Here is an 18,856-nt window from a genome sequence, read left to right on the forward strand (position 1 = left end):
ACGGGCCAGTCTTGACAGACTCTAGGGTTGTGCGCCCATCTCACTCAAAGAGGCCAAAGGCCAGCACTGTCCGAAGACACTTCCAGGTCACGTGGCCAGCGTGACATCGCTGCTCTGGCGAGCCAGAGCCGCACACGGAAACGCCGTTTACCTTCCCGCTAGTAAGCGGTCCCTATTTTATCTACTTGCACCCAGTGCTTTCCAACTGCTAGGTTGGCAGGCGCTGGGACCGAACAGCGGGAGCGCACCCCGCCGCAGGGATTCAAACCGCCGACCTTTCGATCGGCAAGCCCTAGGCACTGAGGCTTTAACCCACAGCGCCACCCGCGTCCCCACATTATTATTATTATTGCTATTAAAAATATGCTTTGGAGCTTGAGAAGTTCCAATCTGCTATTATTTTTGTGATTGGACAAAATTTAGCTTGGTAAGTCTACAATAGAAGAAGCACAAAAACAGCTTTTGGAAAACCCAATAATTTTAATGTTACCTTTTGAAAATGTCAGGTAATGCTAAATGAAAATATATAAGAGATAAGAGAGAATATAGAATACAACTGCAAGTACTTAGCAATTTCTATAATAATAATAATAATAATAATAATTTTTTATTTATACCCCGCCCTCCCCAGCCAGGGCCGGGCTCAGAGCGGCTTACAAGCAATAATAAAAACAAGATGAATGATTACAACTTAAAAACAAAAATAAAATACAACATTAAAATAATGGAACATTAAAATATTAAAATGTAGCCTCATCGCAGGAGGAGAAGGAAAAGAAAAAAGAAAGAGAGGGAGGGAATCAAACTGATTCTAAGCCAAAGGCCAGGCGGAACAACTCTGTCTTACAGGCCCTGTGGAAAGAAATCAGATCCTGCAGGGCCCTGGTCTCATGAGGCAGAGCCTCACCAGTCCAGAGCCAGAGTTGAAAAGGCCCTGGCTCTGGTTGAAGACAATCTAACTTCCATAGGGCCTGGGACCACTAGGGTGTTGTTATTTATGGACCCTGAGGCTCTCCGTGGGGCAGACCGGGAGAGGCGGGAACGAGGGTCCTAGGCCGTGAAGGGCTTTAAAGGTCAAAAGCAGCACCTTAAATCTGACTCTGTGCTCCACCGGGAGCCAGTGCAGCTGGAAAAGCACTGGGTGAATATGCTCCCATGGCAGAGACCCCGTGAGGAGCCGCACTGCAGCATTCTGCACCCGCTGGAGTTTCTGGGACAGCTTCAAGGGCAGCCCCGCGTACAGCGAATTACAGTAGTCAAGCCTGGAGATGACCGTCGCATGGATCACTGTGGCCAGGTCGGGGCGGGAAAGGTAAGGGACCAACTGCTTGATGCGGCGAAGGGGGGGAAATGTTGCCTTGGCTGTTGCTGTAACTTGCGCCTCCATGGAAAGGAAGGCGTCAAGGATTACACCCAAACTCTTAACGGAAGGCAATGGCACTAATTGGGCCCCCGCAAGAGAAGGGAGTTGGTCCCTCATCCCCATGCCATCCCGACCCAGCCATAGGACCTCTGTCTTCGAAGGATTTAGTTTCAATCGGCTCCCACGAAACCATCCAGCCACAGCTTCCAAGCATCTGGTCAGTGTGTTCGGGGCCGAGTCGGTGTGGCCATCCATCAGCAGATAGAGCTGAGTGTCATCAGCATATTGGTGACAGCCCAGGCCAAAGCTCCGGATAATCGGGGAGAGAATTGCGCCCTGCGGCATTCCACACACCAAGGGGTGGCGCGACGACATTTCCCTCCCTAGTGCCACCCTCTGTCCCCGACCAGAGATAAAAGAGCAATGAAATTTTACACACTCTTTACTTACCAAGCAAAACTAAATTATATTAATTTAACCAAAATATCTTTTGAATTCCCAAGCCATGTTACAATGCTTTACCAGCCCTCATTTTTGAAATTGAAAGTTGAAAAATTCTGCATGCCCTACAGGCCCATGCAGAGAGGGGGAGCCAGCAGCCCCTTCTTGGGGTGTCCATTTGGGGTTCACAGGAGCCCATCTTTGCCTGTTTAAGTCCTTTCTCAAGGCCTTACTAGAAGTTCCCGCAGGGTCCCCAATTAGGGAATTGGGGTCCCCAAGCTGAGCTCTAGATCAGGGGTCAGCAACCTTTTTCAGCAGGGGGCCAGTCCACTGTCCCTCAGACCTTGTGGGGGGCCAGACTATATTGGGGGGGGGGGAATGAACGAATTCCTATGCCCCACAAATAACCGAGAGATGCATTTTAAATAAAAGGACACATTGTACTCATGTAAAAACACGATGGGCCAGATTTAGAAGGCGATTGGGCCAGATCCGGACCCTGGGCCTTAGGTTGCCTACCCCTGCTAGAGTCTTCCCACAAAAAGAGGCAACAGAGAACACACTGGTGCCACCTAGTGGCCACTGGTAGAAGTAGAAACCTAACAGCTGCTTGGCAAGTTTAGGGCGGGGGAGACTCATCATGGTGCCATCCCCAAAGATGGCAGCCCTGCTGGAGCAGACCCCACTCCTGCCTTGCTCTGCATCCAACAGTGACCAGAGAAGATTCTCTCAAGAAGAGCAGGATGGCAAATAGGGAAAGTCTGCAGCACAGCAGGCAGCACCTGGTCGCATGGAAGGTCGCAGGTTCAGTTCTGCTTAGGCATGGAAACACTTTGAAACCCTGGAGCATCACTCCTGCTCAGTGGAATCATGGGATGGCTGGTGAAAGAGCAGGTTCCTATGCCCAACCCCCTCCTGTGCTTTGCCCCTTCCCCAGCACCTGTCCAATGAAGTGGTAAACTGCTCTCAAACATGGAAGCTCTATTTAGTTTCCATGGTTGAAAGCCAGTGGCAGAAATAGCCTCCATGAAGAGGATGAAATAAAACAGCTTCTTGGCTTATTCTGGCAGAGGCTGACTCCCTCTTCTCTCCTTGCCTTGTCACCAGGATTCAGCCCAGGGGGAACCGCCCAGGAGTCGCACAGGCCAGAAGTGAACTAGAAGCAAGAGACCCCAGTGGGTGCAGCGATTGGTACAGTACCCTTGACCTTTAACAGGTGGCTTTAAAAGAGGTTTGGACAAAGTCATGGACTGCTAGTCAGGATGGATCTATCCTGTGCACATGGCTGGAGGCAGTGCTGCTTCTGGACACCACAGGAGGGGAGAGCACTCGGGTGCTCAGGTGCTGCTCCCTGGTTTGCCCCAGATATATGGGTGGTCCCTGCTGGGCTAGGGGGCCATGGGCCTGATCCTGCAGGGCTCTTCTGATATTCTGAGGTGCCTTTGCACATTAGGGTACATGCCAAGAATGCAAAAGCCAGAGGTTTCTATACACATGTGTGAACACACACACACAGCTCTCCATCCTATCAAGCAACAGTCACAATCATGGTTGAAAGACACCTTGGGTTGAGCTGTGTAGGGAGAACCACTTCTGCTCATACAACAGACCTCCCCCATCCTTTCCAAGGCACCCTGCACCCCAAATATGCTTCAGATGGTGGGGGGAGACACACAGGGGGGTGGGAAGCTCCATTGCAAATAACTGAGAAAGGCGTGGGGAAGCCCCCCAAGAGCCAGACAGAGAGGCCTGGAGGGCGCCATTTGCCCCCCACCTGAGGTTCCCCACTCCTGCCTTATCAGGGTTGTGTTCTTCCACCCCCCCCCCCTTGGGAAGCAGACTTTGTCCCTGCAGGGCACCTGCACACTCACAGGAGCCTTTTGCTCCACTCACCTTGCTGCCAAAGTTGCCATTGGCCTGCTTGGAGAGGAGAAGGGCCACCATATCGGAGTGGCCTTCCTGGGCCGCCAGGTGCAGCGGGGTCACAGCTTGCGTGGATTCGGCGTTGGCGGAGGCGCCATACTGCAGCAGGCTGCTGGCCACCTCCATCTGGTTCTGCCTGGCGGCAATGTGCAGGGGGGTGTATCCGTTCTGCAGAGGAGAGAGACGACCCCACCCGCCAAAGGCAAGTCAGGCCCCAGAGTCTGATCCGCCGGAGTCAACGGTGGCTCCTGCCAACCCCCTGACTCCCCTCTGAGGCTGCTCCCTGCAGGCAGGAGAAAGGGGCAGCTGTGCTCAGGTTTCCTCTGCCCTCCCCTCCATGGCGCTGCCCTTCAAATCTTTAAATCCTAGACAGAAGTGCGGCATGGAAGCAAACCTTCCCCTTACCCAGGCCACGCTGTGCGGGGATGCTCCTTTGGGCAGCAGCACTTTGACAATGTCCAGGTTGTTGTGGTGAACAGCGACGTGCAGGGGCGTGAGGCCATTCTGCAGAGAGAGGAGCAGGGGCATTTGAGAATTTTATTTTAGGCAAGAATTTCTGACATGACCTTGTAGCAGGTGAGCATCCTGATCTATACATTGAGAGGCGGCCTCCACGTGAATGGATGTTCAAAGGGGGTGTGAAAGGATATTGGTAGGGGAACCTGCTTACTGTACACCTCAGGGGTGTTTGTGAGGAGGGAAATTCAGACTTTGACCAATTTGAGAGACAGAAGACACTGAATTCTTCCTGCTGATTTTGGCATCCACACCAGTTTCTTTCTTGTTGGAATTGTCTGCCTTTGGGCCTTCAATATTTCTCCTTTTAAGTGCAGGTCTGGCTACGCTCAGCTTCCCCTTGCCTCTGTATCGTGAAACCCAGGAGGACAGGATCACTTCCTCCCAAGTTTCCAAGCATTTCCCCTTTGTTGATCATGGGGGGGGGGGATCATTGCAGTTGCTGATTCTGGACCACCAAGTGAAGCACCCAAAGACTCTTCAGAGAGCATATTGCCACCATCCCATCTTGGTACAACTAACATATGACACACGTGACCATCGCCAGGTCTGAATTCCTCAGGGCCACTGCATCTCCCGCCAAGGCCCCCGACATACACACCTTCCCCGCTGCGTTGGGCTGGGCATTGTGCTCCAGCAGCACCTTGGCAACATCCACTTTCCCATATTTGGAAGCAACGTGCAGAGGGGTAAATCCTTTCTGGGGAGAAACAGGGAGCATCAGTGCCTGGTTGGGGTGGGAGAGGGCAAGCAGGATCAGGGGGAGTGGGGTCAAGAAGGCCTCAGGGGGAGGCAACCCAGGCAGCAGTCCAGGTTTCTCTGCTCACTCCCTGCCCTACTGGCATCGCAACACCCACAGCACGCACAGGAGAGAGAGAGAGGGGGGAGACATCTAAAGCAGAAACAAGTGTGAACACAGAATTTCAGCTTGGTCAACACTGTAGATGAGCATGTCAGATCTCCTGCCTCAGAGGCTGATCCCCGCCCCTCGAGGCACCCTGCCCTACTCCTGGCCTGGCCTGGGGATGAGGCTCTTCCGTCACCCTCCGAGTTGGAAGAGGCGTCCCCTGCAGCTTCTTGTGCTCCACAACCCCAGAGCAGCATGCGGTAGCGGGACAGGCCCTTTCAATACTGTACACAGCGCCTCGTGGGGGCAGAGTCACTGCCAAGTCAAGCCTCTGCCAGCCTTCCTAAGGCTTCAGGCAGCTCCAAGTCTTTGCTGAGGTGAGACCCTCCCAACCTGGGCTAGCAGCACCCACAGGGAGCTGTCTGGGGCCTTGCTTCAGCAGTTTGGAAGGAACATGACCCAGCGCCCCCGTTTCCCTACCTTGGTCATGACCGTCTGTGAAGCCTGCTTGTCCAGGAGGGCGCAGGCGCAGTCGAGGTGGCCCTCGCGTGCTGCGATGTGCAGGGGCGTGTGCCCGGCTGTTGTGGACAGATTAGGGTCGGCGCCGCTCTCCAGCAGCAGCTTCACCATTGTGCAGTGGCCAAGGCGGGCCGCACAGTGCAGGGGGGTCTGGTCATCCTACAATGGGGAAGAAGGTCAAGACACTTCAGATGAAGACAACAGCACTCTGTCCTCAAAAGAAATGTGTATGCGCACCCTACATAGTATATGCCTTTTTGTACTCGTTACTTGGTGCAACATCTGCACCACAAAGTTCAGAGATGTTTGCATTTAGATTTGCATCTTATTCCAGGAAGGGAAAGTCCGTGTCATGATACCCTCTGAGCCTTCCGACCAGCAGTGGGAGGAAGAGACAATGCAATAGACCCTTTAGACACCCCCACCCCCGAAACACCCAGAGGTTGCTTCTCCCTCACTTGCAGAGAGCAAGGGACCATTCAAGACGGGGAGACTGTATCCCCGCGGGAAGATGGTGAGACGGTCTGATGATGTCTCCCAGGGAAAGGCGGCACCAGCAGGAGAACAGAGAAGACTCTTCTCCCTGGGCAGAGTGTCGTTGTCGCAAGCGTTCTCCTCCGCTGCTTAAAAGCTTGGCAGGGAGGCAGGAAGACTCACCAGAATAGCGGCACTGTTTCTGTGCAGTCTTGAAGCCCTGTTCCTGATCTTGAACACCTGGGCCTGGGCCTTGATTCTGAGCGAGATCTAAAGATCTACATGGGGATCCGCTGCCCCAGTGATCCGGCTGCCTGAGGTGGCCGCCTCGCTTTGCCTCATGGGTGAGCCAATCCTGGTTGCTACCCTTCTGCCTTATAAGAGCAGCTGGACTAGAGCCTGCTCTTTCTGAAACACTGAGCTTGAAGCACTAGCCCACAATAATAAATGTTCAATTATTTACTTACAAGAAAGTGCACCTGTTGTCTAGGGCCAACCCTGAGGCAAGGTGAGTAGGCTGCATCAGGCAGCAGGATCCACAGGGGCAGCGGATTCAGCCTCTAAGGAATGCATTGCCCGCTGCTGCCACCGCCATGGTAGCAGCAACAGCTGCAGTGCCCTCCTTGTAGACTGGATCCGCCTTCTCCTCCGCAGCGCCCCCCCCCATGCCACCTCCCCTGGCATGGGATGATGCCTCCATACAAGCAAGTGTGGGCTGCTCATGGGGACAGGAGTCTGGGTTGCAACTGCTGCTGGCCCAGAAAGACGAGGATGCTCTCACCTTGGCCTTGGCATTGACTTTGGCCTTGTTCTGCAGCAGGTACTTTGCCACTTCCGTGTGCCCAGCCCGGGCTGCCATATGTAGGGGGGTCTCCACCTTCTTTGGAAAGGGGAAAAAAAGAGGTTGCATGGAATGTCATCTGTTTCGAAAGATCTCATTCGGTGACCATCTGATCAATTTCTATAAAAGCCAGTGGGGCTTGAGATTCTTGCACCCTGTACTATTCATGCAGTGCAAACAAAGGCTTGACCCAAGCCCAAAGAGATGGGAGAACTTAATGCACTCCCCCTGACCCCATGCAATTTGAAGTGGTGCAGTCTAAGGTAACCTCTGCATCAGACACTAAAACCACATGGTTTTCCCCAAAGAATACTGGGAGCTGTAGTTTGTTATGGGTGCTGGGAACTGTAGCTCTGGGAGGGACAAGCTACAGTTCCCAGGATTCTTTGGGGAAAGTCGTGTGCTTTGAATGTACTGTGTGGGTGTGACCTAGGAAGGTTTAGGAACATAGGAAGCTGCCTTATCCCCAAGAAGCCACTGGTCTCTCTTTCCCAGCATTGTCTCCCCTGGGTGTCAAAGACGGGTATTTCCTAGTTCTACCTGGAGACACCAGGGACTGAACCCTTGTTCATACACACATCTTTCTGGGTGTGTAAATCAGATCCAAACCTGGCTTAGAAATTGCTCCGGGCTTGGATTCTAAAGTCCTGGGGTGCAAATCTCCTCTCTCTTGCTCCTCTGCCCCTGAAGCCAGTGGCGCCATTTCTGATGGGAATAATGGCCTGCATGTCCAGAGGCCAAAGGGATTTGTAAAAAGAACCATGTCATTGTTCAAAACAAAAGGAACCTGGCAAAGAAGAACCGGAGAGCTGGCCAAATTCTCCCTGTCTCACCTCTACCCAGACGGAGGGCCCACCTAAGAGAATGTTTCTCTGTATAATTCTTTCAAGCCCCACACACAGAAAACAAACTTGTCAAGGAAGACTGCTTTGTGTCCAGCAATATAAGGCTATTTTTCACAGAACATTTTATTTATTGTATTTATTGAATTTATATACCGCCCTATAGCTGGAGGTCTCATTCCCTTATGAGAGCCCAAACCTGTAGCGGTGCAGTCGGGGCACAGATCTCCCTGCCACCCTCCCGCTTGGTTGGACTGTTGGATGAAGAACTGGGAGACCAGGACTCAAATCCCCACTCAGCCACTAAGCTGGCTGGGAGACCTGGAGCCAGTTGCAGTCGCTTAGATTAATCTACCTCACAGGGTTGTTGTAAGAGGAAGGAGAAGCATGCATGCCACCTTGAGCCCCTTGGAGGAAGGTGGGATATAAATGGCATCATTGTCATCACCTAAAACACATGTGCACGTGTGTGAGAGGGGGCGGGGCGAGGGCAAAGGAGCTGCCACCACTTGCCCGCCCTACGGTATTCTGAGGAGCCTCCTTCCACCCACCCTAACATTTGTTTTGTGCAACTCGGACTCTCCAGCGAAATGTTCCAGTCCCAAATCTCTGACAAATCCCCAGAGCCAAAGCTCTCAGTGTTGAGTCTTTGGCTATGAAAGCCTCAGCACAAATCCTGAGGGGTCCCCAGAAGCTGCGGGGGTCCATGTCTTCCCCACTTGCCCTCTGCGCTTCTCCCCACTCACCACGTTGGAAACATTGGGAGAGGCTCCTCGTTGCAGCAGGATCTTGACGATGGGGAGGTTCCCCATGAAGGAGGCCACGTGGAGAGGGGTCAGCCCAGACTGCGGACAGGAGAGAGGGAGCAAAGGGATGCAGGACGCTGTGCAGCGGAGACACACGACACACACAGAACTCTGCCTCGCAACCTTTTGCTACCCAGCCACGTACCCGCCAACATTCCTCTAATGAAAACGCCCGAAGGAAAAGTGGGACATTCCGGGATCAAATCAGAAACCGGGATGGCTCTGTGAATTTGGGACTGTTCTTGGAAAATAGGGACACTTGGAGAGTCTGCAATCAGCATCTTTGGATAACAATCCAAAAATATACATGAATTACTACATATCAGTTGACTGATCAACTAAAGGTTTAGGCTGCAATTTATAAGAAATCCATCTCCTAGGAAGGCAGCACCTGCACTTTGGCACTCCCTGCCTAGTGACATCCGAGAGGCACCTTTGCTGTACTCTTTTCGGTGCCAGCTAAAAACATTTTTCTTTAAGCAAGCCTACCCAGATATGTAAAATGTTGACATGTGTTTAATCTGTTTTTAGCTTGGCATTGATTATTTCTGAAAAATGTTGTAAATAGTTGTTTGTATTGATAATTTCATTGTTTTATTCTTTCAGTAAACTGCTTTAAGGTTTATATAAAGTACAGAAAAGTTAACTAACTAAATAAATCATATACCCACTTACTGGGGAGTAAGTTCCATGGTATTCAATGGATCTTACTTCCCATCAAGCATGCACAGGACTGCAGCTTTAGGACCCAAGCAGCCAAGAGCACCCTTGTCTCTAGTCTCAGGTTGTGCTATTGCAATCAGAGAACAAAAAAGAAAACGTTGCCTTTCCATGGACATTGTGCTAGAATGAGTCACCAGTAGTTGGGCAGCCTTGGTTCGGACACCAGTGTAGGAAGACTAAATGCATCATTACAGATTCACTGAGCAGAGGTTGATCCGTGGCTATTAGCCAGGACAACTGAATAGAATCTCCATGTCCAGAGGCCCCGGCAAAAAAGGAAAGAAAGCGAAAGGACTGTGTCTGACACACACCCCTTCCCTGGTCTGCCTGTGGGCCTCCAAAAAGCATTTATTGGCTGCCCATTGTTGGACTAGACAGACCCTTGGCCCGGCCCAGCACGTTCGTCCAGTATTCTCATTTACTTAAGGCATGAAAACCTCTGAAATGGCTTCTACAAGCCAAGCTAAATGGGGCATTTAAATGCAACTGTTTCAGTTAAAAGGTAGATGATTAATCAACTGAAAACTCCAAAATCAGTCAGAACCCCTCCCCAAAAAAATCTCCACATAGCCACAAATGCCAAGAGATTTCTATTTGTCATGAGCCAAACTGAGTCAAAAGCAATAGGCTTGGAACCTCCATTTCCCCTCTCATGGATGGATGGGAGTCGGTTGAAAATTCTGCCTAAGGCCGCAAAAAAGCAATCAACCCAAATCTGTGGGTAGCCAAGAAAACACCCCAATACATTCCAGGCATAATGTGATGAATAAAAGGTGTGACGAATTGCTGAAAGGTATCTTTGAACTATTGCAGACTGTTTTTCTCTTGGCGAGATCAAGTTATTTCCAAGAGTTCCTTATATTAAATGCTAAAGGTCCTATGACTGTATCGAAACCAGGCCTGCCCCTCCCCTAAGCCAAACACAGCGACCCACAAGTTAGGGCATTTGATCTCCCAGTGCCTGGAGATGCTGGGCTTCAGACCAGAGGTGAGCTCTGGGGCTCATCATGAAAGATTGGCTGTGTTTGGCTTGGTGGGGAAAATGTTGTGTGGTCTTCATCTAAATGGTGTTTTCCCTGGGGACAAATCCTACAAATTAGTATTTGGGGGGTCCCCTTGGTAGTCCCCCTAACTTGCAAGGTTGTGCAAATTCAGAATTCACTAGGTCCACTTCGCCTCTCCTTGGATGCTCTGCGCCAATGGAAATGGTGGCACTTTTAGAGTTTGGCTCAGTGGCGTCTACACTTCACTTATCGTGTCTAGGCCTCTGCTGGGCTTGGTGTCCTGGCAGGGGCCTAACCTTGCCACCTCTGGATATCCGCCATGATGCTTGTCCTAATTAATCCAAATTAACAGAGAAGTCCAGAAAAACCCCATTGCATATGTGGCTGTGGTCACGTCAGTGTGCCTCACGGCTTCCCGTGCTGCACACATGGGGCACCAGGTACCTCGGTGACAGCATCAATGGAGGCTCCCGTCTTCAGCAAGAGCTCCATCACCCGGATGTGGTTCTTCTTGCAGGCGATGTGCAGAGGGGTGAAGCCATTCTGCAGGCACAGAGAAAAGGAGAGGCCCTTCAGCCTCCCTGGAAGAGAGACACGTGGCTCCCCCTCCTGCCACTTGCCTGCCCACTCACCAGCGCCCGAGCATTGGGCTTTGCCCCCTTTTCCAGCAGGACTTTGGCCACTCGGTGGTGACCACAGTGGGCGGCCACGTGCAGCGGCGTCAGGTGGTCCAGCGTGATGTCGTCGATGTCAGCATTGTACTGCAGCAGAAGTCGCACACAGTCCAGGTGGTCTCCCTGGGAGGCCATGTGGATGGGGGACAGGCCGTTCTGTGGCAAGGAAATGCAAGGTTAGAGCCTGGCGTGACCCGAGGACGGAGACCCAGACCAGCAAGGGTCTGGAAACCAAGCCTTCTGAGCAATGGTTGAGGGAGGTGGGTGTGTTTAGCCTGGAGAAGAGAAGACTGACAGCTGTCTTCAAATATGTGAAAGGCCGTCACACAGAAGATCTTGCATGCTTGTTTTCTGCTGCTCTGGAAGGTAGGACCTGAACCAACTGATTTAAATGACCACAAAGGAGATTCTGACAAAACATTAGAAATAACTTTATGATGCTAAGAACTGTTCAACTGTGGAATAGACTCCCATGAGAGGTGGTGAACTCTGCTTCACTGGAGGTTTATAAGCAGAGGTTGGGTGGCCACTTGTCATTGATGCTTTAGTTGTGATTCCTGCATTGCAGGGGGTTGGACTGGACGACCCTTGGGGGTCCCTTCTACAATTCTATGATTCCATGATTCTATAATTTAAAGCACTCTTGTGCCACTTTAGCAGTCATGCCCCCCCCCCCAAGAATCCTGAGAATAACAGTTTGTAAAGGGTACAAACAGAGATGCATTTCCCAGCACCCTTAGGAAACTACATTTCCCAGGATTCCTTGGAGAAAACCATGACTGTTAAAGTGGCATAAGAGTGCTTTAAATATGTGGTGTGGAGGTGGCCCCGGTAGCTGGGAAACAAGAGCCACAGTCCGATGCCAGGGTGGGTGTTAGCAAAGGGGAAAACCACCTCTGTCTCTGGGGAACGTGATTTTGCTTGCCCCACGGCTATTCCCCCACTGCCCATCACCTTGGTCTTTGCTTGGATGGGAGCACCGTGATCCAGCAGGATTTCCGCAATTCGCACATGCCCATTCCTGGAGGCGCAGTGCAGCGGTGTCAGCTCGTCCTGCAACAATGGGGAATAATAATAATAATAATAATAATAATAATAATAATAATAATAATAATAATTTATTATTTATACACCGCCCATCTGGCTGGGTCACTCTGGGCAGCTTCCAACAAAATATTAAAATAGAATGAGAGTCAGGGGTGCAAATCAGCAGCGAAAGAACCACATGCACCACCTTGAGTTACTCAGAGAAAAGGTGATATTTCCTCCCCTGGACAAACACCCAGAAATTTTTGAGGAAATTGAAAAATATGCAATACTTTTAAAAGCACTTTTACAGATCAAAAATCATATTATTACTTTAGGAACATAAAATGTAATATATATTACTTAGTTTGACATTAAATTATCTGGTATATTAAAAATACAGTGTATTGAGTTAGTCATTCCTTTTTATATTTTTGATTAGAAATGGATCTGTAAGATGCTGAGCTGCAAGGAACCTTGCATGTCTTTCATTTTGCCAATTTATGAGCAGCAGGGAAAAATAATAAAAGCAGATGAAACCGTCAACATTATGGTAAAAAAGAAAGAAAACTATTACGTATTCTGAAAACTATTATGGGTCATATTCAACTAAGTCCTACTTAGAATTAATGAACCTAAATTAGTCATATCTATTAATTTTAGCAGGTCTACTCTGATTAAGATGAGCGCTGAAGACCACCCAATGCCCCTTGTCTCTACTGGGCCAAGCAGACATCAAGCACTCATTCCTATAATGGCTCTGAAAACAAGGGGGGGGGGACGAGACAAAACTCAGCAAATACTGCATGAAACTTACTCAGTCTCATTTTCTGAGTTATCACTATCAGTTTCTGCTTCTTCCTGCTGGGGGAAAAGTGAGGATTTTCCTCCCTCCCATGTTCTGCGCTTGCACTTCTCATGCCTGGAGTTCTCACTAAGCTGCAGTGTAATTCTGAAGAAGTCCTTCTCACTAAACTCCTTTGCCAGGCTCCTTTGGAGTGGCTTCTCTTTGAGACACCCGTCCCTCTGTGGGTGAACATGAATTCATGCAGAGATGCAGCAGCTTCCTCCTCCATAGGCAACATTGGGGGAGTCACTGAGCCACACAAAAGGGAGAAGGAAGAGGACTCCAATTTCTCATTGTACACAGCTCTCTCTACAACCGAGAGCCACAAGGGGCTTTGCCCCGTCTGGGCTGCCTATATCCTCACGAGGAGGAGATCAAATCCAGAGCAGTGACTCTTGTGGGGAGGCCACGGACACCCTCTTCTGGGCCTGAATATGTCTGGCTTCTCCTGCGAGTCATTAGAAAGAAGGGGAAATGCCCAAAGGTGCTAAAGGGATTTCTGCACTACAATATGAGTATCATATTCGAGAGCTCTCCAAAGAGAGAAGAGAGTTGCTGGGGCTTCTGCAAAGAGCAGCCAAACTCCTGCCAGCAGCTCTTGAGGTTCACCTTTCTCTTTGGTCTGAAGATTGGTGCCCATGATGTCCTCATGTTTAGGTAAGTAATGTTGTGCGCACATTAACAGTAAATAAGGTAAAACAGTACAAAGCAAAGGTGTTGGTAAGCATAATAGAGGAATTAAGTGTTATTTTGGGAGGGGGAGAGTGTGAGATTGGAACAGGGGTGCCAACTGCTGGGGGCCCAACCCTTTTGGGACCCCCAATATTTTGGAGGTGGGGCCACCCCCAATGTTCAAAAACGCCGGAGGAGGCCAAGCAGCTTCAGTGGCCTCCTCCTCCTGCAGCAAAGGGGAAGCAGCCTCAACTGGTGGTGACGGCAGGAGGAGGAGGAGCTGCTGGCCATTGAGCGGCGCTGCCACTGGGTTTGGCTCTGCCCCTGGCTCCTCCTGACATCAGGATGTTGGGACGTCACACGCATGGTGTTGGCCCCCGCAGTCTCCCTGGCAAGCTGGCACCTCTGGCTTGTGATGTTGGTAGTGAGTGATGATTGGATGAGAGTTTGAAAGGGAGTTTGAATACTGATGAGAGGGTCTGTTTGGGAGTGTGTGGTTGCTGGAGGGAGAGTGTGGATGGTGGCAGGGATAGTTTGATAGAATAAGGACTGCCTTGTTGTTCACCATTGTCTTATAGAGGACAAAGAAACAAATACGATAATACAAAACCGAACCTATAGGCTTCTGTCCACTTAATGATCATAACACCCCTGTTTCTCCTTTCTGCTTTAATAAATGCTTGTAGTGTGCACTCATGCCATTTGACTACGTTAGAGGCAGGAGATATTCAGGGATAGCTCAGCCAGTGGATCATGAGACTCTTAATCTCAGGGTGGTGGGTTTAAGCCCCACATTGGGCAAAAGATTTATGCATTGTAGGGGGTTGGACTAGATGACTCTCGAGGTCCCTTCCAACTCTACAATTTTAATTCTTGAAAAAACATAGCATCTGTGTTGGCAGCAGAGAAAAGGAGGGGCTGTGGACCTCGCAGAGGGCGAGAGGTAGTAAGGGGCAGCTGGGGGGGGGGGTGCAAGGACCACATAGCTGAAGGGGTGGTGGCCTGACAGGGCTGCCCTCCTTTTCTCCTTACTGCCTCTCCTGATGCAAGGCCCTGTCTTGGTTGGAAGATTCAGAACAGACAAAAGAAAGGACTTTTCTTCCATGCAGCACATAGTTAAACTGTGGAACTCCTTCCTACAGGAGGAAGTGTTGGCCACCAACTTGGATGGCTTTCAAAGAAAATGAGGCAAAGTCATGGAGGGGGAGAGGGCTCTTGATGGCTACTAGCAGGATGGCTATGTTCTGCCTCCAAAGTTGGCGACAGCAAGGCTTATGGGAAGCAACCATAGGAGAGCATCAAATTCTGCTTGCAGGTTTCCCTTGGGGCTTCTGGTTGGCCCCTGTGAGAACAGGATACTGGATGAGAGGGGCCATTGGCCTGATCTTATGTCCCTACCTTGGTGCGGGTCTCGATGTGGGCTCCCCGGTCCAGCAGCAGGCGCACCATGATGATGTTGCCCCGGCGGGAGGCGATGTGCAGTGGGGTGATGCCATTCTGTGTTTGTGGAGAGAAGAGCAGAGCAATGCCTAGCAATGCCTCTTCTGATGGGCCATGGCTTTCCCAGATCTCCAGCGGGTCAGTCCCAGTCAGGGACTGGACCCAGGAACTTCTGCATGCAAGCCAGCCCTCTCCTAGAAGCACACGTGGAGCCATTTCCAACCCGAGGGACCCTCTCCTTTCTGGACAACCTTCCCAAACACCAATGGTGGGCGGGACCAGAGCATAGCTGTCAACGTTTTCCTTTTTTAAAGGGAAATTCCCTAACCTATTGGTATTGGGGGACTTCAACATCCATGCTGATGCCACTCCCTCCTCACAGGCTCTGGACCTGGTGTCTTCCATGGCGACACTAGGGCTCTCCCAGTTTGTTTCGGGCCCCACACATCAAGCAGGCCACATGCTGGATTTGATCTTTGGCGTAGGTATAGATGTGATCATGTCTCCTTCGATGAAGGTGCCATGGTCTGATCACTACGCTCTGAAAGCCAGGATTGACTTTCCACCCCCACCCTGCTTAGGTGGCGAGCTGATTTGGTCTTGCCCGCAGATGCTGATGGACCCTGATAGATTCCGTCAAGCCTTGCGGGACCTTGCTCCCCCTGACGACTCATTGACTGAGCTTGTTGAGGGCTGAAATATCCAGCTCCTGGCAGCCATCGATGAGATCGCACCTAAGCGCTCTCTGAGACCCCGCAGAAACCGGGCTCCCTGGTTTACCGAGGAGCTCCGGAAAATGAAGCGGGACCTCAGACAGCTAGAGCGAGTATGGCGGGGTGCCCGTGACGGAGCCTCAAGAACACCTTATAGGGTTTTTATGAAAACCTATGAGATGGCAGTGAAGGCCGCTAAGAAGTCTTACTTCTCGGCCTCCATTGCATCCGCTAGCTCTCGCCCAGCGCAATTATTTAGTATAATTAGGTCTTTAACGTCCCTTGAAGGACAGCCAAATTTAAATAACAATCTGACACACAGCTGTGAGGCATTTGCGAGCTTTTTTGCGGAGAAGGTCCTGTTCCTCCGCCATGACCTCCCTGCCAATTTGGATACAATAAAGGAACTGGAGGCCCCTCGACTGTCCTCGGGTCCAGTATTGGACCACTTTGACCGGATATCCCCAGCCGATGTGGACAGACGCCTCCGAGCTGGAAAGCCCACCACCTGTCCTCTTGACCCGTGCCCGTCTTGGCTGATTAGAGCGTGTCCAGACGAGGTGCGGGCCCCCCTGGGAGATATCATCAATTTGTCCCTTGGCACCGGGATATTCCCAGGGGAACTGAAGGAGGCAGTGGTGCGCCCGCTCTTAAAGAAAACATCATTAGATCCCTTAGATCTATCCAGTTACTGCCCGGTTTCGAATCTTCCATTCCTGGGTAAGGTGATTGAGAGAGCGGTTCCTGAACAGCTTGGTAGGTTTCTGGATGAAACATCGGCTCTGGATCCATTCCCATCCGGCTTCCGCACTGGTCATGGGACCGAGACGGCTCTGGTCGCCCTAACAGATGATCTCAGCAGGCAGCTGGATCGAGGCGGGTCGGGGCTGCTGATTCTTCTAGACCTGTCAGCAGCCTTCGACATGGTCGATCACGAACTCCTGGACCACCGCCTTGCCGACGTGGGGATCCAGGGCACAGTCCTTCAATGGCTGCACTCGTTTCTCTCTGGTCGGGGACAGAGGGTGGCGCTTGGGGGGGGAATTGTCATTGCGCCACTCCTTGGTGTGTGGAGTGCCTCAGGGTGCGATACTCTCCCCGATGCTTTTTAACATCTTTATGCATCCCCTCGCCCAGCTTATCCGGAGTTTTGGGCTGGATTGCCATCAGTATGCCGATGACACCCAACTCTATCTGTTGATGGATGGCCATCCTGACTCGGCCCCAGACACACTGACCAGATGTCTGGAAGCTGTGGCTGGATGGTTACGTGGGAGCCGGTTGAAGTTAAATCCTTCGAAGACAGAGGTCCTCTGGCTGGCACGGGACGATATGGGATTGAGGGGGCAACTCCCATCTCTTGTGGGGGTGCAATTAGTGCCAGCACCGTCCGTTAAGAGTTTCGGTGTAATCTTCGATACCTCCCTCTCTATGGAGGCGCAGATTACAGCTATAACAAAGGCGGCATTTTTTCATCTCCGCCAAGCTAAGCAGTTGGCCCCTTATCTCTCTCGCCCTGACCTAGCCACTGTGATCCACGCGACGGTCACCTCCAGACTGGATTATTGTAACTCGCTCTACGTGGGGCTGCCCTTGAGACTGACCCAGAAACTCCAGCGGGTGCAGAATGCCGCGGCGAGACTCCTTATGGGGTCTTCGCTGCGAGGTCACATTCATCCGGTACTATACCAGCTGCACTGGCTCCCGGTGGAGTACAGGATCAGGTTTAAGGTGCTGGTTTTATCCTTTAAAGCCCTATACAGCCTAGGACCCTCGTACCTACGGGACCGCCTCTCCTGGTATGCCCCACAGAGGAACCTATGGTCTGCAAATAAAAACATCCTGAAGGTCCCAGAGAGGTTAGGTTGGCCTCAACTAGAGCCAGGGCTTTCTCGGCTGTGGCTCCAATCTGGTGGAACGCTCTGTCACAAGAGACTAGGGCCCTGCGGGACCTGACATCTTTCCGCAGGGCCTGCAAGACAGAGTTGTTCCATCAGGCCTTTGATTTTAATTATTTTTTATAATGAAATGTTTTTAGAATGTTGGATTATTTGACTGTTTGATTACTTGATTGTTGTTAGCCGCCCCGAACCCGTTTTCGGCTAGGCAGGGCGGGATATAAATAAAATTTATTATTATTATTATTATTATTATTATTATTATTATTATTATTATTATACCGAATAGGATTTGTCGCAAGAAAAGGGAAAAGTTGACAGCTATGGACCAGAGGCAAAGCTGGGTGCAGCAACCAACATCAGTGCCACCTTTGTAGAGCAGGCTGGTTTCTACACATCCTCACACTTTCCCCCACATCCAGGCAGCCAAGAGGCATTAAAGGAGCTCAAGGACACATTTTAGCCAGGCAAAAACACTCACGGAGGGTGTCAGTCAGGGATGCTGAAGGGGGTGTGGCCTGGGGGAAAGGGTGTGGCCTTGGAAGAAGGCCAGACAGATGCTCCCTGGGATTGTGGTCCCAACCTCTGTTCTGTGTTGTTCCACCGTGCAGCAGTCCGTGGCTAATCAGATCAGGCATCGGAGTGCAGGGCTCCCTTTTGCACAGGTCTCTAAAGCCCCCCTGGGCGCGAGTGCCTCTTCAGCAAAGCTTGCCAGCAGCCAGGCTCCAGCCCCATCCCACCCGCACCACCAGCGCTCCAATTCTGCCACAAGCCTTACAAGCTGGCTGTGATCCTCAAGGACACCACAAAGCTAACTTAGCACTTGGTCAGCTCACTCCCAAGAAGCAATCTGGCTCCCTCACACGTCCATTGATCTTCAGACCCAGCAACTCATCTCACTGTATCTCCCACGGCTGCCTCAAGGCTGTCTTGGGGAAAAGACCTGCGTCTTGCTCTTCTGACTCTTCAGTTAATGCTTATGGGACTTGAGTTTCTCCTGGCCTTCCCTCCTGTCCCACTGGACTGACAGCCAGCTCTGCTACAGCCCCAGAGGCAGGGCCACTTGCAGAGGGGCATCCACCAGGGCCTGACAAGAGGTCTCTGATCTGCGCTGAGACTGAATGGACCCAGCCCCCGACCACGAGTGGCTGAAGGGCCCTCCGAGCCAAGTCCGAGACCCAGAACAAGCCCTAATCCTTTCTCCTCACTCCTGTCCTGCTTCTCAGGGACCAGTGAGAAATTGTGATGAAAGAGCCCAGAGGCAACTAAACAGGGCATTTGCACTAC

The 18,856-nt window shown here is 51.2% G+C and overlaps 1 protein-coding gene across 22 annotated transcripts in view; it reads right to left on the reverse strand.

Annotated features, from left to right (window-relative positions):
- ANK1 (ankyrin 1) overlaps nucleotides 1-18,856 on the reverse strand; it is a 174,027-nt gene that overhangs the window by 59,360 nt on the left and 95,811 nt on the right. For 21 of the 22 annotated variants that reach the window (XM_083456574.1, XM_083456593.1, XM_083456582.1 and 18 more), the window contains exons 8-17: nucleotides 14,917-15,015; nucleotides 11,928-12,026; nucleotides 10,932-11,129; nucleotides 10,744-10,842; nucleotides 8,513-8,611; nucleotides 6,865-6,963; nucleotides 5,571-5,768; nucleotides 4,845-4,943; nucleotides 4,133-4,231; nucleotides 3,698-3,895 (exon numbers count right to left, since the gene is read on the reverse strand). In XM_083456574.1, the coding sequence (XP_083312700.1) occupies nucleotides 3,698-3,895; nucleotides 4,133-4,231; nucleotides 4,845-4,943; nucleotides 5,571-5,768; nucleotides 6,865-6,963; nucleotides 8,513-8,611; nucleotides 10,744-10,842; nucleotides 10,932-11,129; nucleotides 11,928-12,026; nucleotides 14,917-15,015 (1,287 nt within the window). The remainder of the gene's footprint in view (nucleotides 1-3,697; nucleotides 3,896-4,132; nucleotides 4,232-4,844; nucleotides 4,944-5,570; nucleotides 5,769-6,864; nucleotides 6,964-8,512; nucleotides 8,612-10,743; nucleotides 10,843-10,931; nucleotides 11,130-11,927; nucleotides 12,027-14,916; nucleotides 15,016-18,856) is intronic. The other variant, XM_083456591.1, reaches the window with a different exon arrangement.

Source organism: Podarcis tiliguerta (genome assembly GCF_965153285.1).
Source record: "Podarcis tiliguerta genome assembly, chromosome: 8".
Classification (NCBI taxonomy): Eukaryota; Metazoa; Chordata; class Lepidosauria; order Squamata; family Lacertidae; genus Podarcis; species Podarcis tiliguerta.